This window comes from Strigops habroptila, chromosome 9 (genome assembly GCF_004027225.2).
Source record: "Strigops habroptila isolate Jane chromosome 9, bStrHab1.2.pri, whole genome shotgun sequence".
Classification (NCBI taxonomy): Eukaryota; Metazoa; Chordata; class Aves; order Psittaciformes; family Psittacidae; genus Strigops; species Strigops habroptila.
The window spans coordinates 15,780,771-15,801,274 of record NC_044285.2 but is presented as its reverse complement, the minus strand read 5'-3'; the positions used below and the strand labels follow the sequence as shown (position 1 = coordinate 15,801,274).

At 40.0% G+C, this 20,504-nt stretch overlaps 1 protein-coding gene across 1 annotated transcript in view; it reads left to right on the top strand.

Moving 5' to 3' along the window:
• Positions 1 to 372: 372 nt before the first annotated feature.
• THSD4 (thrombospondin type 1 domain containing 4) overlaps positions 373 to 20,504 on the top strand; it is a 278,723-nt gene continuing 258,591 nt past the window's right edge. Inside the window, exons 1-2 of the mRNA XM_030497701.1 lie at positions 373 to 714; positions 18,781 to 18,888. Of these exons, the coding sequence (XP_030353561.1) occupies positions 18,860 to 18,888 (29 nt within the window). The 5' untranslated portion in view covers positions 373 to 714; positions 18,781 to 18,859. The remainder of the gene's footprint in view (positions 715 to 18,780; positions 18,889 to 20,504) is intronic.

Here is a 20,504-nt window from a genome sequence, read left to right as displayed (position 1 = left end):
CTGCCGGCCGGGCACCGTCTGAACGCCGTTATCGCTGTGCGGGCGGGCTCGGCGGCACCTGCGTTCCCCGGAGGGAGGGCGGGCCGCGCGGAGCGAGGCAGGCACGGCGGCAGCGGAACACCGCCGTACGCCGCCTTTTCCCCCGCGGGTCCACGCACCGGCCCCGCTGGAAGGTGCGCTTCCCCTGCGCCTGCCCCTGGCTCCTTGGAGAGGCGGCAGACCTCCGCCTCGTCGGCTGGAGGCTGTAGTGCGGACCCGTCGCGGGCGGGAGGACGGGCGGGCCGCGGTGGCTGCGCGCCTCCCCCGAGCCGGCTCCGCGGGGCGCCGCTGAGCGTCGCGGCCGCCAGGTGGCAGCAGGCGCGGGCGGCGCGCGGCCTTTCGCGTTGCGCGGGAGGCAGGCGGGAGTGAGGGGAGAGGCTGTCCCTCAGCCCCGCAGTCTCCGGGAACCTGCCTCGACTCCTGCGGGGCGCCCTGCAGCCGCGCTCCTGCAGACCCGGCGGAGGGGCCGCCGCCTCCCATGCGCCGGAGGTCGTGCGGCTGTCAGTCCTCTCGCCCCCGCCGCACGGAGAGCGCCTTGTCGTGGGGCGACCGGACGGGACGTGCCCCGCGAGGGACGCCGGCGCGGAGCGGCGCGCTGAGGTGGAGTGAGGCGAGGCGAGGCAAGGCCCGGCCGCCCCGTGGAGACAGCGCCCTGAGGAGGGAGCCCCGCGCCAGGTGGGCGGTGGGCGGGCTCGGCGCCGTGCCGGGGGGAGCGGGGAGAGGGCGTCCGGGCGGCGGTGCCGGCTGGGGTGTGCGGGCAGTGCCCTGGGGCGGCTGGGGCTCGGGGGTGGCCGGAGCTGCGAGGCCGCGGTGAGGGCTGCTCCAGCCTAGGTTTGCGTTCTAAGCCGCGGCCGGAGGAGCTTTCACTCTCCTGGCTCGCCGTGAGGGAGCTTTCTGGTCGGCTCTGCGAGATTCCTGCGCCTCGTGTTTTGGCTGCGTGAGTAGCCATTTCAAAGCTGCTTTCCTTGCGCGCTCGGTTTCCAGGGGCTGCATCCAGAGGGTGTGTAAGGAGCTGCTTCGTTTTGCCTCGGTGTCCCACCAGAAGCAGTAACTGCACGTAGTCTGAGCTGAATCCAGCGGTCTGTATGAGAGAGTAAAAGAAGCGAATAACTTTCCTCACGTAGAATGCATGTCGCAGTTGTTTCTGTTTTGGGTCAAATCTGTTGGCCTATCTAAGCATGAACTGTGTTTGGCGTTTGGTATTTCTCTTCACGCTCTCCTGCTTCTGGCTTTGTTACCCTCTTTCCTGAGCTTAAATTCTAGCAATACTTGAGCTGTTTGTGTTCGGTTGTCAGGCTGAAAGAGGTATATGCCGTAGCAGAGGGGAATCCTATCGTAGAATGGTTTGGGTTGGAAGAGACTTTGAGGACCTTAAAGATCATCTACTTCCAACTCCCCCCTGCCATGGGCAGCAACACCTTTAGAATCTCAGAATACCTTTTCTCTTCCAACTGCAGCTTTACATTTTTTCAGCTGTCAGTGTATCCACATTTGTGTGTTTAACAGCCCTTGACACATTTGCCATTAATTTGTCCAAAGGTAGGGTTTTTTTGTGCTGGAAGCTAGAAAACCTGTCAGCAGTGAGTTCCATGAGTTAGTATGTTGTGTGGAAAAGCTACTTCCATTTGTGTCTTAAATCTACTACCTGATACTGTTTAGTCTTTATAAAATAAATTATACTTGCTCTGAACTCTCATTGTGCTATTTCAGAACTGTATTCTTTTTTTACCTGTCTACCTCAGCTATCCCTTATTTCAAGGTAAAGAATTCTTAGCTTTTTAGTCACTTCTTGGATGGCAGTTGTTCAGTATCTCTTGCCAGTGTCACCACCTTTTGCTGTGTCTTTTCATTCTTTTCTATTTTTTTTAATCAAGGGATCAGCAAAACTAAGTTATATTCAAGGTTTCAGTACTACGTGGGTTACATAGCAACATGATGATGTCTGCGAGCAGAGATGACAGATTTAAGTTGGTGGCTGATGGTGTGGAGGACCAATGTTAAGTTGGTGCACCAATGGTGTGGATAGCCAGCAATATAGAAATGTTTGTAACTCACTATATGGTCATCTGTTGATGAATCAGTGCAGTTTATTTTATCAAAAGCCACTGTTTAAGTAACTAGTTGTTAGTAGTTCAATACAATGATATAGCGCCATGGATGAAATGGTCACCTAATGGGCTCTTAATATTCTGTCAGTGTGCTATGCGGGCTTCTCCTGTCTTCTGTGGCGAAAGCAGGAACAGAAAAGAGCCTGAATTTGAGTTTTGTGCTGTTTGTGGAACTGCCAATGCATTCTTACCAACTTGATCTATCAAGCTGTAGCTTGCCAACTCAGACTTCTTTCTAGTGTAAAGTTAGTAATAATCTACTGGTTGATGTGATTTCCACCCATTCAGTATCATCAGGGGTTTAAAATGACCTTTATACTGCTGGAATTCATTAGACAGCCATAGTTTTTGATGCTTTCTTTTCCATCACCTCTCTCTCAGAGAATCTAGTGGAACAATGGAGTTAAGCAGACTAGGAGGAGAGACTGCCTTTCAGGGAGAAAAGTGCTGCAAAATGGGAATTTTTAGCAGAGTTAGAAATAAGAGATCAGCTGCTTTGGGCTATCATATAGAGGCCTTCAGAGCGTGTGTAGGTAGGAAACACAGACTATGTGTCATAACTGTGCCCTGAACATAGCTTGTCAGGTTTTATTTAGGAGCAGGGCTAATCCCAGGTCTTGCTGATGATTACTCTAATCTGTAACAGCTCCACTGGAATTGAACGAGCAACTTCTGATTCCTGACTCAAACTCTCAGAAACGTGGTGCAAGATTTCTGTCTTTTCACATTTCCTACAACAGGTTCATTCAGAGCTCCAGCAGATTTAATTGCAGAAAATTTATTAGGTTGCTGATAAGCAGTGATGAGTTTTATGATCACAGTATAAAACCTTTGCTTCTGGTGTAGAATAAACTGCATAACTGCGCTAGGCAAATGTGCATTAAGTCAAGCTTGAAAACAAACCAAAAATGAACAGAATCATCTTGAAGACTTGGGTTGGTCTGAGTGTGATTCTGTGCAGATGATGACAGCAGAAAAGCTGTTTTTCCAAATAGGAGTCTCAATTCTCTGTGATGTGACACCAGATGTGTGATATTCAGACCATTCACAGGGCCAGTGTAGTGGTACTTTGGATTATTTTTTTTTTACTTTAAAACTCAGATTTGTCATCTACAGTTAAGTGCAGTTAGTGTAGAGACTTCTATGGACTTTGAATTGTTCTGTTAGAGAAAATTAAGGTTTGATGGTTAAGCACTTAAAAACCCAGAAAACTCTGAAGTCAGCCATGCATAAGCCATTTTAACTGTGTCCCCTGTAGTGCGGTATTATCATAACAGGCTTCAGTTGTAGAAGGTTGTTATTTTTTTGCAGGAAAAAAGTAAAAGCAGAAATCTTACTGTATGAGATCAACTTCTTAAATAGTTAGGACCTTAGCATTTCTACCACTGCAGATAGGCAAAGCATCTTGTAGCTTTTAATTGTGAAGTCCTTCTGATGGTCATAGTGCTAGCTGAAGAACGTATTCTATGAAAAGCTTTGTTCCCTTTAGTAGGCACATATACAATTCAGTTATTAACTCTTTTGTTTTCAGAAAGCAGCTTAACCTGATACAATTGCAGTTTGGAGGATGAATCAGGTAATTGTAAAGCTAATTCCTTTACAAATACATGTGGTTTAAACATGTGATCAATGGACATGATTGCATTGTTAATCTCTAGTAGATTAAGAATGGATTATTGTGTGTTTTGCATTTAAATAACTTCTCTTGCATTCAAGATAGCACAATACACTAGAAAGTTACGTTTTTATATACCACATTTTTAGGGAGAATACATGGCCTAGTTCTTCATTTAGAAGATTAGGGAGATGTAAAACAGAAATAGATAAGTGATCAAGAGACTGATCTTATGGGCACTGAATTTGGTCTCATATCTTACCCTTTTTAAAGGGGGTGTAGCTGAAACCCTGTGTTTCAGTGTTGCCTCATGATTTTTTTGTTTTGTTTTGTTCTTTTTTAGTTGACAATAGCAGGTATAAACTCAGTAACTTAAAACAACTTGAGTTTTTCCTCCTGGAATGTTCTGTCCCACCCAATTTTCTTTTGGGGACTTGTCAGTGTCATGTCGCACATCAAATGTGTGTACGTTCTCCCTGCAGGGTTATGGCATTCCCAGAGATGGGTCAGTGCTCATAATTTTGATTGCTGTTAAACAATCAGCACTTGTCAACACCATCTACAGACATCTGGCACATGTTTTTAGAATGCATTGAACGTGGGGCTTCTTCACAGGAACTGTTCTTGCACTAGAAATATTCCAGTGTTGATATGATCTCAATGTGATTCTTGTGAGGGAAAATAGCCTCATCTATTGATTAGGTGATACATGTTGCTGGAGTATTTTTCAACATTACCATTGACCTGCTGTGTGCTGCTGATCAAGTCTTATTGGCATCTTGCTCCATTTCCTTTATCACTGAACAAGGTATGATAATTACAGGATATCGGCCAACTGTTAAATTTCCTGAAGATAATTTGTATGCAAAGTGTGTATGATTAAAAAAAAAAAAAAAGGCACTGGAATAATAATACTTACTGTATATGAACAAAACCAAATTATATAGTATGTGCCTCAGGTTTATTACTGTGTTTCTTCAATCACATCTTAAGGACTTGCTTGTTGGCTATTTCACATCAGTCCTGTGCTGCTCTCTACTTGGCATCCCACTTCAGTATTTATTTTGGTCCTGGTTTTGGAATTTCCCTTCACAGGAAGATTCCATACTCCTTATATGGAAAAAAATATTTAAAAAATGACTTTTTTTCCATCAGTTCTATAGATTCTTTTCTCAGTAAGTGCAAGAGCCACTATCTATTTTCTTTATTGCCCCTTAGAACAGAGCTTTAAAGTGAAGGAAAAGGTTATCAGTAACTTCAGTGGCTTTTGAATGAAGGCATTCCGGTATGATGTGTTCTTGTAATTGGAATGACCACTGATTTCAGCCATAAAGTCTTAGTGGCTTTTTAAAGCATCATTTCATTATTTCTTTAAAGCCTATTTGTTGATACCTTGCATTCACATGTAAGGAACTGCTCCTGTCTATGTCCTGGTTTTACAAGCTGGCAGCGCTCTTTATTTCTCCAATGGGACTAGCACTGTGTTTGAACTGTGGTAAAAGCTCATTCTCTCCTGGTAAAATGACTTGACAGGACATATGAATGCAACTGTTCTCAGGCATCGTCTCATATTCCTTATTTGCATTGATCAGTTGGTGTTAAATGTGAAAATTTTCAAGTGTTGATATGATTGCAATCTTGGAGTTTAGCCCTGCCTGAAGTGTGGAGCCCTCCTTTCCTCAAACATTTTTCCATATCGTCACTTCAGCACAGCTGTCTGTGAAACAGAAGTCAAAATGAAGTTCTGTTTCACCAGGAGCAGGGAATGCCCCACCACATAACAGTTGTCAATTTTGACAAACAAAATCAAATTGACAAGTAATAATGTATTTATGAAAGGTGTGGGGAGAGAGGCTTTATCTGCACAGGTATATTTAGCATCTTCACCTGATTTGTGGAAAGAAATGGCTAAGCTTCAGAGATCTGGAAAGAAAACTCACTGATCAGGTGGTGACATTTAGCAGAGCCACAGAAGCTACATTTGGTCCAGCGGCAGTCACTTAGTGTGCCGTACTACCTCAGTTTAGGAATCAGGAGGTAGGTCTGCTTCAGAATCACTAGATTGGCTTACAGATCCTGAAATGTTAAATGAATATATATGACTTCATGTTTGTGGAGCCCTTAAGAGTTTGCAGTCTTTTCTTTGACAGTGCAAGAGCTAGTAACTTGTGATTTAAATGGGAGTTATGCTTGTCGTATAGTTGGTTCCTGGAACTGGGGCCTTTGGGAGACTCTCCGAGTGCCAAAAATATTGTGTTTAAATTACAGGGCTTGGCAGATAAAATTCAACCCATTGTAGAGAATCCACTTGTACATAATGTGATGCTGTATTCGTCTTCCTTTAAGACTGCTGTAAACTCACAAGCTCTGCATAGCTATATATGATTAAGTGTAGAGAGAAATAGAGTTCTTCAGAAAACTTTTTACTGCATTTTTGTTGATTTCACTTTGCTTACTTAATTGTGCTTTTTTCATAAGAGAAAAATACTCAATTTTTGTTAAATTCGAAGGATAACTGTTGTGACAATGGCAGTTTCAGCTTCTGAACTTTCTTTATCTGCGTCTGAGGGTTGTATAGGTCTCTTCTTGTATAGGAATGTGTATATATATGTATTCCTGGTAGTGAGCAGAATCTTTCCAAATTTGTCTCTGTCCATGTGGAAGGAGGGCTGATGTGACACCTTGGACCTTGCTTGCCCAAGAGGTGGGGCAAGACCTGTCCTTTGTGACTGCATGCCCTAATGAGATAAGAGGAGAAGGCGGCTGCCCAAAGTTAAATGTTTGTTGTGAGCTTAAGGATACTGTCTAGCATTGTGTAGAAGTAGTGTGGTTTCTTGCTCATTACCTGCTATGTAAGTCATGATACCCAAGTTGGAATGTGTTTTCTCTGCTCTAATTTTGGGAAGAGAAGATGGGAGATAAAGAAGCCCTTTTTAAAAGCCCTTCTTCATGAAAGCTACTATTTGGTGGAAAACATTTGTTGTGCCTGGCCTTGCTGGATCAGCACTTGGACGTGTGTGAGCATGGAATACTACTCCTCAGGAGAAAAATGTCACTTAGCTACTCAAATATCCTATGACTAAAATCTGTAATCCTGAATCAAGCAGATTCCCCTGATACTCCATTTGGATTAGCTGGAGCGAAGTGCATGTAAGGACAAACCTGTCTCCAAATGGTAAATTTGGTGAAACTTGACAATGATCTGAAAGTAAATATTAACTTGGAAAGTTTTCAAATGTCCTGGATTTTTTTCCATGGTAAAGGTGATTGCTGTAGTCCTCGTTTGGTAATGTCAGGCTTCTATTAGTTGGTTGTACATTATGCTTATATTTTTGTTTGATTATTTTTTATCCCAAACATGTACTTTCTACGAAAGTAAAAAGCAGAAATGTTTTTGCTTATTAGATTGGCAAAGAGAAGCAAGAGCCTGTCCAATCCCACCCTGCCTAATTACAATGAAATGACATCCCATGACACAGGCTGCCCAATAGAGTGATAAATTATATGGAATGTATTCAGTTACTTAATCTGGCAGCAATGAAAGCTCTGTCTCCTTTTCCTGTAGTTCCACGAAGCTACATTCACTGGGGAAGTGAATGTGGAACAGCAGGCAAACCTCCTTGCAGATCTTCAGGGCCTGTATGTGGAATTTAAGCACTTAACTAGAACAGCATAAGAATCAGGATTTAAAAGAAGTGTGTGTTAACCATTAACTGTTAGTATTGTTCAGCTTTGATGGCCCAGGAAATACTTTTCCTGTGTTGAAATATGGGGTTTAGGCAGGATATCAGTTTTGATTTTTCCAAGTGATAAGCAGCCATTAAAAATGTAATGTCCTATATTCCTTCTTCAGCTATTGCTCGTAGTTGTTAATACATATTGCACATTAATATTGCACATCAAACAGGCTGTCTCTCTCTTTTCCTCCTTCCCCCTGCACCACCACTCCCCCCACCCCAGTTCAGGGGTTTGTTGCTTCTCGTAGGCATGTTTACGATGTTGCAGTATCAGGTTGAGATTTATTATTTGGGCACTGACAATACTGCTGTAATCAGTTGTCATAAAGCTGTCTCTCCTGCCTGTATTTGTTACTGGCCAAATTCATCACACCAGGGCTGAATGCAGAGTGGTATTTTGCAAGCATGGTTAAAATTTTAATAATAACAATAATTTACAATTATTTTAAACAAGAAAAAAATGCCAGTGCAGTTTTGAATTATGAGGGCATCAAAGGACTAAAATGACTTTGCTGCTTTCATAATGTTAGAATTGGACAGAAACTGATCTAACTTCTTTTGAACCATGCTGCTTGTGATTAAATTGTGATTGTTACTACTGCTTTGAAATGGAAGAGGGGGAGAAACTGTTTCCAAATGTATCTTGCTGGCAATTGAGGGTTCAGAAAGGTAGGGTTGGTTTGTTTCTGCTTTCTCTTTTGCTGTTTTCCTAAAGTTATGTTAGAAGGGATTTTCAAAGCTCTGGGCTTTTCAAAATTCCTGTTTACTCAGACCATACAGATTTTATGCTTAACCAGGAAATACAGTGTCAAGCAGTGCCCAAAGAATAATTACTTTTGAGTTGCATTCCTTTAAGCAAGTATTCACCTATCTCCAACAGTGAGTACTCAAGTAGAAGACTGCAAGTCACTGTATAAAAGCTCACTTTTCTATCTTGAAGCAGTATGCACAACAGCAGTAGACTCTGATTTAAAAAAAGCAAACATAAATAACTTGGTCACGTTTGGTCTTTTTTTAAAGATTACCACTGATGTTACATACTCTGCCTGTGGCATAGGGGCTATTTAAAGCAGCAGCTGAAGTCCTCTGTGTTGGAAGAGCTACTCAGTTTTCTTTGCCAGCACTTTGTGACTGGCTGTTCTTGTCTTGCACATCCAAGAAGTCTCTCATTCACATTTTAAGTCCCCATTTTCCAGTTTGTAGACACATGGATATTTTGACTGAAGCATTAAGTGATGTTAGGTGAAGATCAGTGCACTATAATAACCTGCCCTCAAGCACAAGTAAATTCAGGCTCTACTGCCAAGGAGTGACCTTTGATTTTTGTTTTTACCTGGCAGTAAAGGCCCTATTCAGAGTTCTTCATTGTCACTTTACTTAGGCAAAGCCCCAGCCACTTGAATAGGTGTGCTTGAGCAAGAATGGTTATAGAAGTTCCTTAAGTATGGTATGATGATGGCAGAGGTTTCTGCGTTGTAGGTGAGTTCGATAGGCCAAATTAGATTTGACATTTGTTGTGGTCAGAAAAGAGAAGTAAAAGGTGAGATTGGACTTTATTGTGAATTGCATGGCCACCAATTCTGCAACTACTACTAACTACTGTTACTGTCACTACTAAGCTGTATATGATCAACAGAGATAGTGAGCTTATGTGTTAAAACATTTATATATAGGCAGAAAAATAGTACTTTAATCTGAAGTCATCTTGATTTTAGATACAGCCAGAAGGCTGTGTATGCTGTCAGTGGCTAGACCTGTATCATAGTAGACATCTTTCCCAGTCTTGGTATCCTCCTGATCCATGTGTGCTGTTGAACTATGAGGTGCAGGGTCCTTCAAAACTTAAGTGTAGTAATTTTGCCCAAACTACTGTGCTGCAAGATGGGATTGAAAATAGGCTATTTTATCCTGAAAAAGTAGTGTATGGCTAAGTGGGACTAATCCCTGTCATGGGGGAAAATACTGTACAGCTGAATGGGATGCAGCCACTTTTTTACTATGCTGTAACTGTACTGCTGGTTTCCGCTGTTCTGTTAAAAAGGGGATTTCCATTAACCTGCTTTTCTTTGCAAACCCATGCAGGATTTGTAGAGAAGCATGATGTTTCTTACTGTGTTTTCTCTTCAATCCTTCTTTTTTTTGCAGATATGAGAGTGGGTACTCATATGCATCAGCTCTGGTGAATGACTTTGCAAGTAGAAAAGTCGATTTGGTTCTTTCAAAGTCAGATTTTGCAGTCAACTCTTAGACCTACTGTCAGGCAAACCTGTCTTGAAAGCAGTAGCAGATTTACTTCTAGGATGAGAAATACTCAAGACTAGAGTATTTCTGACCTAGAAAGGGTAACTGGAAGTCAACATGGAATACAGTCTTCTTGACTCATTAGTTCAGTTTTTTGCATAATGCTGTTAGCAAGGGTGACAAGGGTTGTTGGTTGTTCTTTGAGGTTAGCATCTTTTATCTGCCAACCATAAACTCATTCTTCACAGCCCACTGGATGGCATCTGCCAGACTATATATTTCCTAATAGGGAGATTTTAATCTGCAGCAAGTGAAAGGTTTCAACTTTACTGCTCAGTGATTGATAGCCTGAGATTCCTTGAATGCATGATTATCTTCATGCTTTTGTGTCAAGGATTGATATCTTCTGTAGGAGTGCAAGAGTTTATGCAGTTTACATTAAATGGGCTGAAATACTAACTGTCATCTAGACCACCAGAGCACATGAGGCATAGCAGCAAGACAAGATTTGTAGAATGTCTAAAATCCCTTTCAAACTGACAGGATAAGAATAAATGGCTCCCACTCCCCACCCTTAAAGGATCTTACACTTCAGTTTTAAAATGCAGGAGGCTGAAGGGTTCCCCACATGGAGCTGTGATTGATACAAGCATTAGGATATTTCTGGAAGTCTGAACTGAACCTGAACCAAATAAGGACTTCAGGAAAATTATGTTCAGTGGCTTCAGTCTCAAGGGATAGAATTGGGAACATAAATTGTTTCTGGGTTTCTGAATGTATGAATTTTACATTTCTTCTGCTGTCACTAGTCAGACTGAATCTACATTTCTCTGTCTTAAAAAGACACAATGATACTGTTGTTTGTCATCCTTACTAATTAAAGCTGCGTAATCTGGCATTTTCCTTTTTACCCCCGTTAACATCTTCCCATAAAAAAGAGATGCACCTCTGCAAATGTACCCCTTTAAATGTTAAAGGCTTAACAGCATATTTGGCATCTGATACCACTATCTTGGATGCCTATCCAGTTTTGTAACAGTGAAATTTTTGTACAATTCTGTGTATGTCAAGCCCAGAGAATAAGAATATTCAATGTCTGTCTTGTTGTGCTGGAGCCCTCATCTAAATTTTATTGTGGATGAAAGCTAAATAGAACTTTATGAAACAGTTCTTCAGTGTGTTCTCCAAGTTATACCTGTATTTATTTGCACGCAGAATTTAATTTTTACAAAAGATCTACAAGACAACCTATTATCATCCTTCCAGTTGGCTGTCAGAGATGTGTTGATAGTATGTTGTGTCATGTTAGGTTTAAATTGCCTGGTATTCTATTTCAAAATTATGGAAGAAATACTTAATTTCACAGTGCTCTTGTAAGACCTATCATTAGACCTGTTGTTCAGCATTATGTAGAAACATAAAAGAAAATAAATCTTCAAATTCCATTGTTGCATTTCTGTACCAGTATGTGGGGAGCCTCACATCAGAGAGGATTTTAATGAGAATGAAGTTAGAATCTCATCATTCTTATGGTATTATTTAATAGCAAAGTAATTTAAACAATCTTTTATAACTAGTTCATAATATAAGTATTCCCCTGAAAGCATTGTTACTTGGAGGTATTATTTGTGCAGGTGAGATGTTTCCTCCACTGATACGCCAAAGAAAATATTTTGTTTCTGAATAAGCAAGCAAAGATTTCAAGTCCCCATCACATACTCTCCTCCCTCTTGTGTTCTAACACTGACACCCCAAGCATCTCAGAATTCTTGCAAACAGACCAGAAGGAACTTTGTGAAAGCTAATCCCTGGGATTGTGTGTGTTCATGTAGTACCTTGACAGGGACACCAATTCTTTATTTTTTATTTTCTTTTTTGGAGGGCAGTGGTAGATTTAAGCATTTAGCTCCTATTTAATTTCTCCCTTAGAAATTCACAGCTATGAAGTTCAGGATTCTTATATTGTTAGAAACATTTCTGTATGTTCACAGGGCATTGCTGGCTCTTTATACTCTCCTGTTAATGTGAATCATCTCTAATTTAGAGAGTGGGCAGTTTCACATCTGGTTTTCTACTTGTGTTGGAGCAATGCAGAGTGTTAGTTGTGACAGGCTATTGATACCCGCGTCTATTCACCAGTAAATTAAATATTTATTTTTAAGTGTACCTTGTCACCAGGAACACTTGATCTTCACCTGTGTATGCTGTTGAATGTTGCATAATACTCAGGCCAAAAAATTTATTCTCTGAAGCACAGCCTCCTATATTTTGTTCCTTTTTTTTCCTACGTGGAGGATATTGTTGCTTGGGCATGTATTTATAGCGTTTATTGAACAGTGTGAAAGTTAATTCTCATAGTAAGCGGTTAAAAAGCTTGTGTTCTGCAAGAGGTTCTCACTAAATAGGTGCTGAAAAACAATGTTTCCCCTTTGCAACAGGAAGTTATCTTCTAACTGCACAATAATTATGTAATATACGTGATTTTTACTTGATGAGAGGGGTGTTTCCCAGCTGTGTTACTAAGAAATAGCTGATTATACTGCTGAAATATGTTGTATGTTACTTGTACATGTGCCTTCAATTAGCTTTGCTGAAATATTTGTTTTCTATGACCTTTTCAAATAGGATATAACTCTTGAAGCGAGGCTAGTGAGTCCTTGGTTTTCATGCAAAAGATAGTAGCCCCTGAGAACCATCATCTACCTCTTGATTTAAACTCCAATTAAATGCTGTTGCAAGCCTATGCTTTGAATAAACTCGGACTAAGATAGGTTGAAAGTTAGAAGCTTTCCTTTCATTTCAGAGAGATACTTTGTCTTCTGGAAACAGCTTTCATTAAGCAAGTCATGAAAGGAGCATAAAAAAAGCTCATTTTCTTTGACATATTTACAAGTAAAGAAATTGGCATGGCTCTAAGAGGCTCTAAGAAATTTCTGATGTTCCTAGTTGCTCTGAAGTGCAGTTACATGCTTTGCAATATCAGTATTGTTAAGGCTTTTACTAAATAGGTAGACTTGGAGGCTGATATTTTGTATGTATTATGTCTCTCAATGAAATATTGCTGTCCAGAGCATTCTAACTACCAGTCACAGCAGACGGTTTTACCTGAGTCTCCACAACATTGAGGGTGTCTTAAAGCAGTGTATAAACCATATCTAAAACACCAGTCTTGCTACTTATGTTTGGTAGAAAGGAGTATCTAGAACAGTAACTTGTTGAAAATGAATTTGTGCACTTACTGCCCGCTTTGTAGGCAAGACTGTTTAATCATTCACTTGTATTTTGAACTGGTGCTTATAGAAATGTCAAGTGTTTCCACCTGACCTTTTAGGGTGCTAACCATTCCTTTTTCTCTGTCTTTCAATACCAATAATCAGATTAATGTTGATCAGGATTACGGAAAGGTAGAAAGATTGTTTTATGAAAACGGTCTTTAACATGTGATATCCCCCTCCCTCTTATGTGTGCAACCCCTTCTACATCCTTAGTTTTCAATACTCAGGTTATAGTAAAAAAGAGCAAATTTTATTACAATGTATGGAATGTGTCTTGTTCGAAGAGGTGATGGTTTCTAATATGTAGAGCTGTGGTAAGTAGTGCCTTTCATTGTTTTCAATGAAACTGCTAGAACTTCTTTCAGTTCTGATTCAGGGCAGATTAAGTGTGGCTGCTCTTAATGGTTGTCTGTGCAAGGACTATTAGTGGGTCTGTGAGCAAAGGGAATTTCCTCCATATTTACATGACACAGTAGAATATACTAGTTGAACATTGAGTAAGTACTTTCAGGTGAGAACAGAATTGTTCAGGTCCTTAAGTACTTGTTTTATATAAGATCTATCAAGTTTGTTCTGCACTAGTGATCCAGAACAGCTGTGGTATTCTTTAAATCAGTGAATAGCGACTGAAACAAAAATGCTTGATTTGTGGCACCCTTCAGCATAATAACATTTTTAAAAGCCAAAATTTGCATCTTGTGAATGGATATTTTTGGAAATCGTGTGTATGGTCACTGTTGGATTTCTCCAATTTGAGTTGTTTCCTAGATTTTCAGAGGACAATTAAATGTTATAGAATTGGGTGCCAAATAATCGGGTTACACGGTTTTTCCCACTGAATTCCAGAGAAATTAGCTGAAATTGTGCTTTGATAAGCGTGATCTTTGCTGGATTAAGAAACAACTGTAGAAATGAGACTAAAATTTCAGACTAATCCAGGATGGCCCTCAACCTCACAATTACTGTTTTATTTAGGGTCTTTGGCGTTCCTGTGTAGAAGCAGAACTTGATAGAAATGTGGGCACCTTCACCCAAATTAGTCTGTAAGGCAGTGGATAAGGTGGGGCCCTCAGGCACCAAGGAGTGTCTCTCCACTTTGTGCAGAGGCTGTTGAGTCACGGCTGCCTATCGCAGGAGCATGAGTCACTGAGCTGTTATGCAAAAGCAGATGATTCCAGAGGCTATGTTTAAAAGACAATTAGTAGTTGCTCCTGTGAATGTAAGAGGCTTGATCCTGTCTTTGTGTATGCTTTTGTTTGTGCAGTATGCTTATTGGAGCATGGGAGGCTGTTTGTGATATTTTAGGCAAAGAAATGAAAACTTCTGGATCTTGATCCAGTTTAGATTGGAGGCAGGCACTGAGGTTTTTTGGACTGCAGTAGTTCTGGACACACCCAGAAGGAGAACTTCAAAGTTTTCAAAGATTTTAAAGTAAAACAGAGAGGCACCTTCAGGGTTAGGTGGAGTTACTTGCAGTTTTTGTTTTAATGAAAATGTAAGCCTCAGAACTTTTCATCAGATGTAACGCTAGATTTCTCTGTTATGCAGCTTTCAGAAACAAGTGTATGCTTTAATGTAGTTAATGGATATTTGAAGATATTAAAACTTTGGTGGTAGATGTCAACAGCTGCAGTCCAAGCTGTCAGAAGTATGTAAAATTATGTAGCTAGATAAACATGGTGCGCTGTAAGGTGCTTTATCCAAGTCTTGTGAATGTAGAGAATTTTGGATGCAATCCAAAGAACTTGCATTGAACATCGTTTAATAGGTGTGAACAACTGTACTAATAGATACACTATACCTATGTGCAAGGCCACAGATTCAAAGCCAAGCTTAAAGGGTATGATATTACTTTCTTTTAAGTATTTCTATTTTTTTTTTCCTAAATAATAATAAAAAAAGAGAGCTTTATACATCAGTGGAAATATGACATTGGAAAGATGCACAAGTTTCATAGCTACTTCAAGTTGCCGTTGTCAGTAGCTGGCAAGATACATAATCTAACCAAAAAGATAAATATTGAAGGAAATTTAACTTGGCTTGCTATATTTTTAAGTCAACAAGATAAAATAGGCTAAAAGCTAAGAGCAATTATCTGAACATAATTGAATTAGCATATGTTTCTACGTGATGTATCTCACATCCTGACATGAGTTAAAATAGAGGGTGTTGGATTGTTTCAGTAGATACTGTACATATGCATATGTTAAGAAATTTCTGTTGCAGTTAGTACACAGATGCATATGGGTATACGTGAGTTGACAGGTAATACTTACGAGAAGTATAGGTTTATGCAAAAAATGTTACTGGAATTCATGAAGGTGAAATACCATCCACTCAAAATACACAATGGGTATAGTCACATGAGAAATTGCATGTGAGTGGTTCCATGATTTTTCAGAGGTTAGGGTAACTAATTCATTGGCTTTCTGCAGATTTTCAAAGCACTTTGTAGGAAGATGTTTCTTTAGTTAATTAGCTGAGGGGGAAATCTCACTGTTGACTTCCCAGTAAACATTCTCCCTCTTTTCTTAACTTTCCGGACAGAGTCTGTGATGTCTGTCCTGATAATTCTGTGTATTGCATCACCTGACTCTTTGAGAAATCTTACTGTGTCCACTTCAGCAAATTTCTGGGATTGCCTATGAGCCTACTTGCTGTTTTTTCCCCCCCCAGAGTTACCGTTATTATCCATGTCTGCCCCTTTTTGTAATATCCATTACAAATTAGTACTTTTGTTTTATACTTTCAGTTAGACACTCATTCGAGCCCTGCTGTCAAAGGGCTGCAGTGTCTGACTACAAGCGGGCTGCTGGGCAGAGATGGTTGAGGAGACTCTGCAGGTAATAATGTGTGTCAGAGTAAATTTCGGTAAATATCAGGGCAAAAGATATTAGCTCATAATTTGGTGGTATAACTGCTGAGACTGGCAGCAGCAGTTTGGAGGTGTTAGGATCACTCACCTTCCACTCGATGTGGAAGGGGAAGAGACTTTAAGCAGGGTCTTTTTATTTTTATCCAGTCGTTCTGTGACCTGATACAAATTTTACTATATGGAATGCAATTGTCATGAATTGAATAGTAATGAAATGACTGTCATTCCATGGTTGGTTGGTTGGGAATTTTTTTATTTATTTTGTTTTCCCCTTCTCAGTTTCACAGTTTTTATTTTCATTGTACTTGGAGGTAAAACAGTGAATATTGCTGAAATGCCCACTACTTTAATGCAGTGGACAAAGTTGTGCAAACTCTGCGTAAGTACAGGAGTGTGGGTTGTTCCATTTGAGATATTAATATCTATACTGCTGTAAATAGGGTTACTAGAAAATCTTTTGCTAAATGGGTCTATAATGCTTTTAAGTCCTTTGTGGGAAGGTAATTTCATTCTTACATTTGCAAGACTTAGTGCAGTTACTAGTACATAGTACACAGTACACCTCATCAGGCTTTTGAAAGTTTCCATGCCAAAATTAATGCTATTTAATCCTAGTGTTAACGATAGCTGTTTCAGGTATTAATTTTGCCCTGGAATGATTGTCATGTTTGGACATTTTCGTATCAAAAACACCACTGCCAAAATGACATTTGTTTCAATAGGCTGTAAGCACCTAAGCATTGAAGTAATTTTTAAAACTCTAAAGTCACTTAGGTACATTAGCAGCTTTTACACTGTGTGCTACGAATGATATTTCAGAAGAAATGCATCTATGAGCTGCAGTAAGAAATGTTTTGAAAAAGGCAGTGCAATAGGGTCGAAAGTGAAGTTTGTAATGCAAACTGACATTGACAATGAAGATAGAGGTTAACTGAAAAAATTGAAAACATATGCATGGACTTCAAGCACTCTTTTTAAGATCAATCTCCAGAAACACTGGCGGTCGCTACCCCACTTCTTCACAAAACTGTACATCTGGAAAAAACCCCAGAATTATAAGAACTTGAAACCATGTTGGTTACAATCCACAACACTTGCATATCCTCCATTTTCAGTAAGTGATATGAAAGCTTGTTGCCTCAGTATGTCTGGTAATTAAGAGTCAGGTTGCAGGAAGTGAGGTGTGAGGCATTTGTTTTCTTCACGATTCAAACTGTCTGTTAGTAAGTAGTGTCCTGGGGGATCTGTCTGAATGCCTTGGTGCTGTGTACGTAGACTTGCTGAACATTTAAAGGAATGCAGCTTTTTCTGAAACTATGCGCTAAAAGCTCAAATGGTGTAAAGTGTTGCAGGAGAAATAGACTAAAAATCTGTTTTCAGAAGTGCTACCAATCTTCTAAAAAAAACAATTGTATGACATTAAGCAGTGTAACTGGTGAGTAAGTTTGAGAAAGCCTCATACCTACTGACAACTGTGGACTGCAGAAAGAAAAGTTGAAGTTTAGCTTAGCCTTCACAATTTCTTCCTCATGACTAACTCAAACCTTTTTACATGCAGAACATTGTTATGATACTTTGTCAAGTACTCAACTTTTAATGCCTTCCATTTAAAAAACTAAACAATTGGGCAATTTAAAAAGGAAAAGAGGAATTTTCTTTTAAAGTTGTTACAAGTATTTTGTGATTTCCCAGACTATTTAGCTTGTCCAGTTACCTGCAAACAACAAAATTTTTTCTAGCAGCAGGATCTGTACTTTTATCTAGTTGCACATTTCTAAGTTCTTGTAAGTCTTGTCCCTTTCTAGACAGATTTCAATTATCTGGCTGCCTGACAGAAATGCAGAGCTCTTTATCTCTGAACAGCAATGTTCTCTTGTTTCTGTTCCCTTTACTACATTTCAACATGTAACCACTTGTAACCGCAAGATACAGATGGCAGTTGACCAAGTTCTAAAATGTATGGATTTAGGTGCAGTCCTGACAGTGTTTTATTTCCGCCTATCTTCCTTCCTTCCCCTCCTGCCTGCCTGGATTTATAAGGTATTTCCCTACTGCAAGGATCTCTTTCCCACCTGAAAATTCTGTTGCAGCATTTTAGGTGTCCAATATATGATTACAAGTTTATCAAAATAAGAATTCCCCAGATGTTTAAACATTTGAGAGTATTTCCAAACAAATTAGAGTATACGTAGGTAATAACCCTCTCAAGGGCTAGTAGAGCTTCTGTGCGTTTGCAGTAGTCATGATGCAATGATAGTACTTAGAAATGAGGATCAGTTGAATTTGGATTTGGAATGCCAGATTTCCTCCATGACTGTGGGCAAGGCATTCAACTTCATTGTGATTGGGTTTGCCATCTGTAATAGAGAGGGATCAACACTGCTTTTCTCTGTTTTGTTTTGTTTTGTTTCTGCAGACTGTATGGGCACTCACAAAAGAATCATTCTTGCAGTGCACACAAAATGGAGAGTGTATTAGTAATAATACTATACAATAGAAATTGGTAACCCAGTTTCAGTTCTATGAAGCCTGTTAACATGAGACTTTAAATAAAGCTGTTTGCTTTATTGTCATAAAAGTGACATAGCAGGAATGTGAGATAAAAAAGCAAGTAAGTTTAACATCAGATTTGCATCCTTGGGAATCAGATCAAGGTTTTGCACCCCATAGCCTTTAAGCAGAGCACTTTGTCACTGTTGAAGTCCTGTTGCAAAATATGGGGTGTCTCCGGTCTACTCATGTAACATACACTCAATTTCCAGTTTGAATTGCTGTGAAGTCCCGAGAATTGAGGTAGAGATGACTAATGCAGGTCCGTATCCAGCTTCCTAGGCATCCTGGAAAATACTAAATGAGCAGTGTTAAATATTTTTCTCTTTCTTTTCTGTAGGACTTGTGTGTGATTGGCATTGTGCTGTACTGCAGTGAAGAGGTATTTTTCACTTCAAGAGACCTTGCATTAAAGGATCATGGTAGACAGTTTAATAGTTTCTTTGAGGTAAGTAATGCAATAAAACATGTAAAATCCTATTTAATATGCTTTTAATGCGCTGCAGTAAATATCAATTTGGTTGTCTCTTGCTTTGGTGTTAAAAGGGTTAATATTATGTGTATCATAGAAGGATAAATAAAAATCTTGTCTAAAGACCAAATAATCAAGTACATGCATACCAGACATAGCGTTCTTTAGTGATAGTGAAAATAAGAAAGTTCTTGGCATTTGTTTATGCTTAGAGCATCTGTCAGTGCGTGCCAATGTAATGGTATATATTATCGGAAACTTGTTAGTTTGGTGGTTTGTGGGGTTTTTTTCTTTATGAGGCTGTGCAACTGCAGTCACTGTGCTTAAATTACTGATTTACATGTTTTAGTACCTGTGCTGCAATTCATTCAGGAATCTATATTGCATTCCTGAAACAGTTGCCAGTGGGCAAACATAGGAAGGACCTTCCAGGCGGTTTTCCTGACAAAGGAAACGTTCAACTGTTTCTAAGCTGGTCTGTCCAGTTCTGTAGTTGGGCAAGCAAATTCAGAGAAAACAGGCAGCTTTGATGGTACATGAACAAAAGCTGACCTGCAAGGAGGAGCAGCTGCATGCTCTTTCATTTGTGTGGAGATACTGTCAGTAACACCTCTGATCTAACCTTCTTTCTTATGAATTTCAGCCATCAATCTTTGAATTGCAATTCTGGCACCCTTGTTAATATGTCAGGACAGATTCCACATCAAAATGGATCTGTCACATATTATTGACACTACCTCTATTATCTTTCCTGTTGAGACTTCTCCCTGAATAGCTCCTCCCAATCTGTCCCAGACTTGGACTGTTTTGCAGATTTCCATTTGAGATGAAGTCAGGAATATGAGACAAGAGTACTAATAGCTTGGCTGAAATTCTTTCACTCCTATCTGGACAATCCATAGTTGGCCATGAGAGCCCTTCATAAAATACAACTTCTAAGGGACAGCAGCCATGCAAGAAATCTATCTTGGTATCCTCCAGCTTCATTTGTGGAGAGTTAATACTCACTGCAGTGACAGAGGAAGAACTCTGAGAGGTGTTCCTAAATCAGGTGTTAAACAACAAACTTTTTCTTGCTACTGCTACAATAGCACCAATGCAGCTTTGCTTTGCTCTGTGCCCCGCCCCTCCCTGGTTAAACAGAAATTGGTATCACCAGTAAAAGAAAGTGAGCATGTTTGATCTTTGCAGCTTGGGTAGCCTGACAGTTTAAAGCCTGACTTTGTTTTAAGCTAGTTGCTTGGCTCAAATAGTGCCATAACTGTGAGAGCATGGTCTGTACCAGAAAGGAGAGTTCTTACACAGAGGCCTGAGTTAAACAGCCATCGATCAGCTGCAATTGATACCTGATCTGTCCATGTGTACTTGAAAAGTTTTGCCTGATTTTGAGGAGCACTTGTTCTTTTTGACTTTTTTGCACAGTAAGAATACTTGAAACAGACCTACTGAAATTGGAGAAGCATGTTTTTGTAGCTTGAGAGGGCTAACGTTAGTCAAGCATGACAAATAAAAAAGCCTAGTCCAGAGAAGTTAGCCAAAGCAAGCTACTGAGGGAAATTACATTAAAAAAATTAAATTGCCACACACTGATT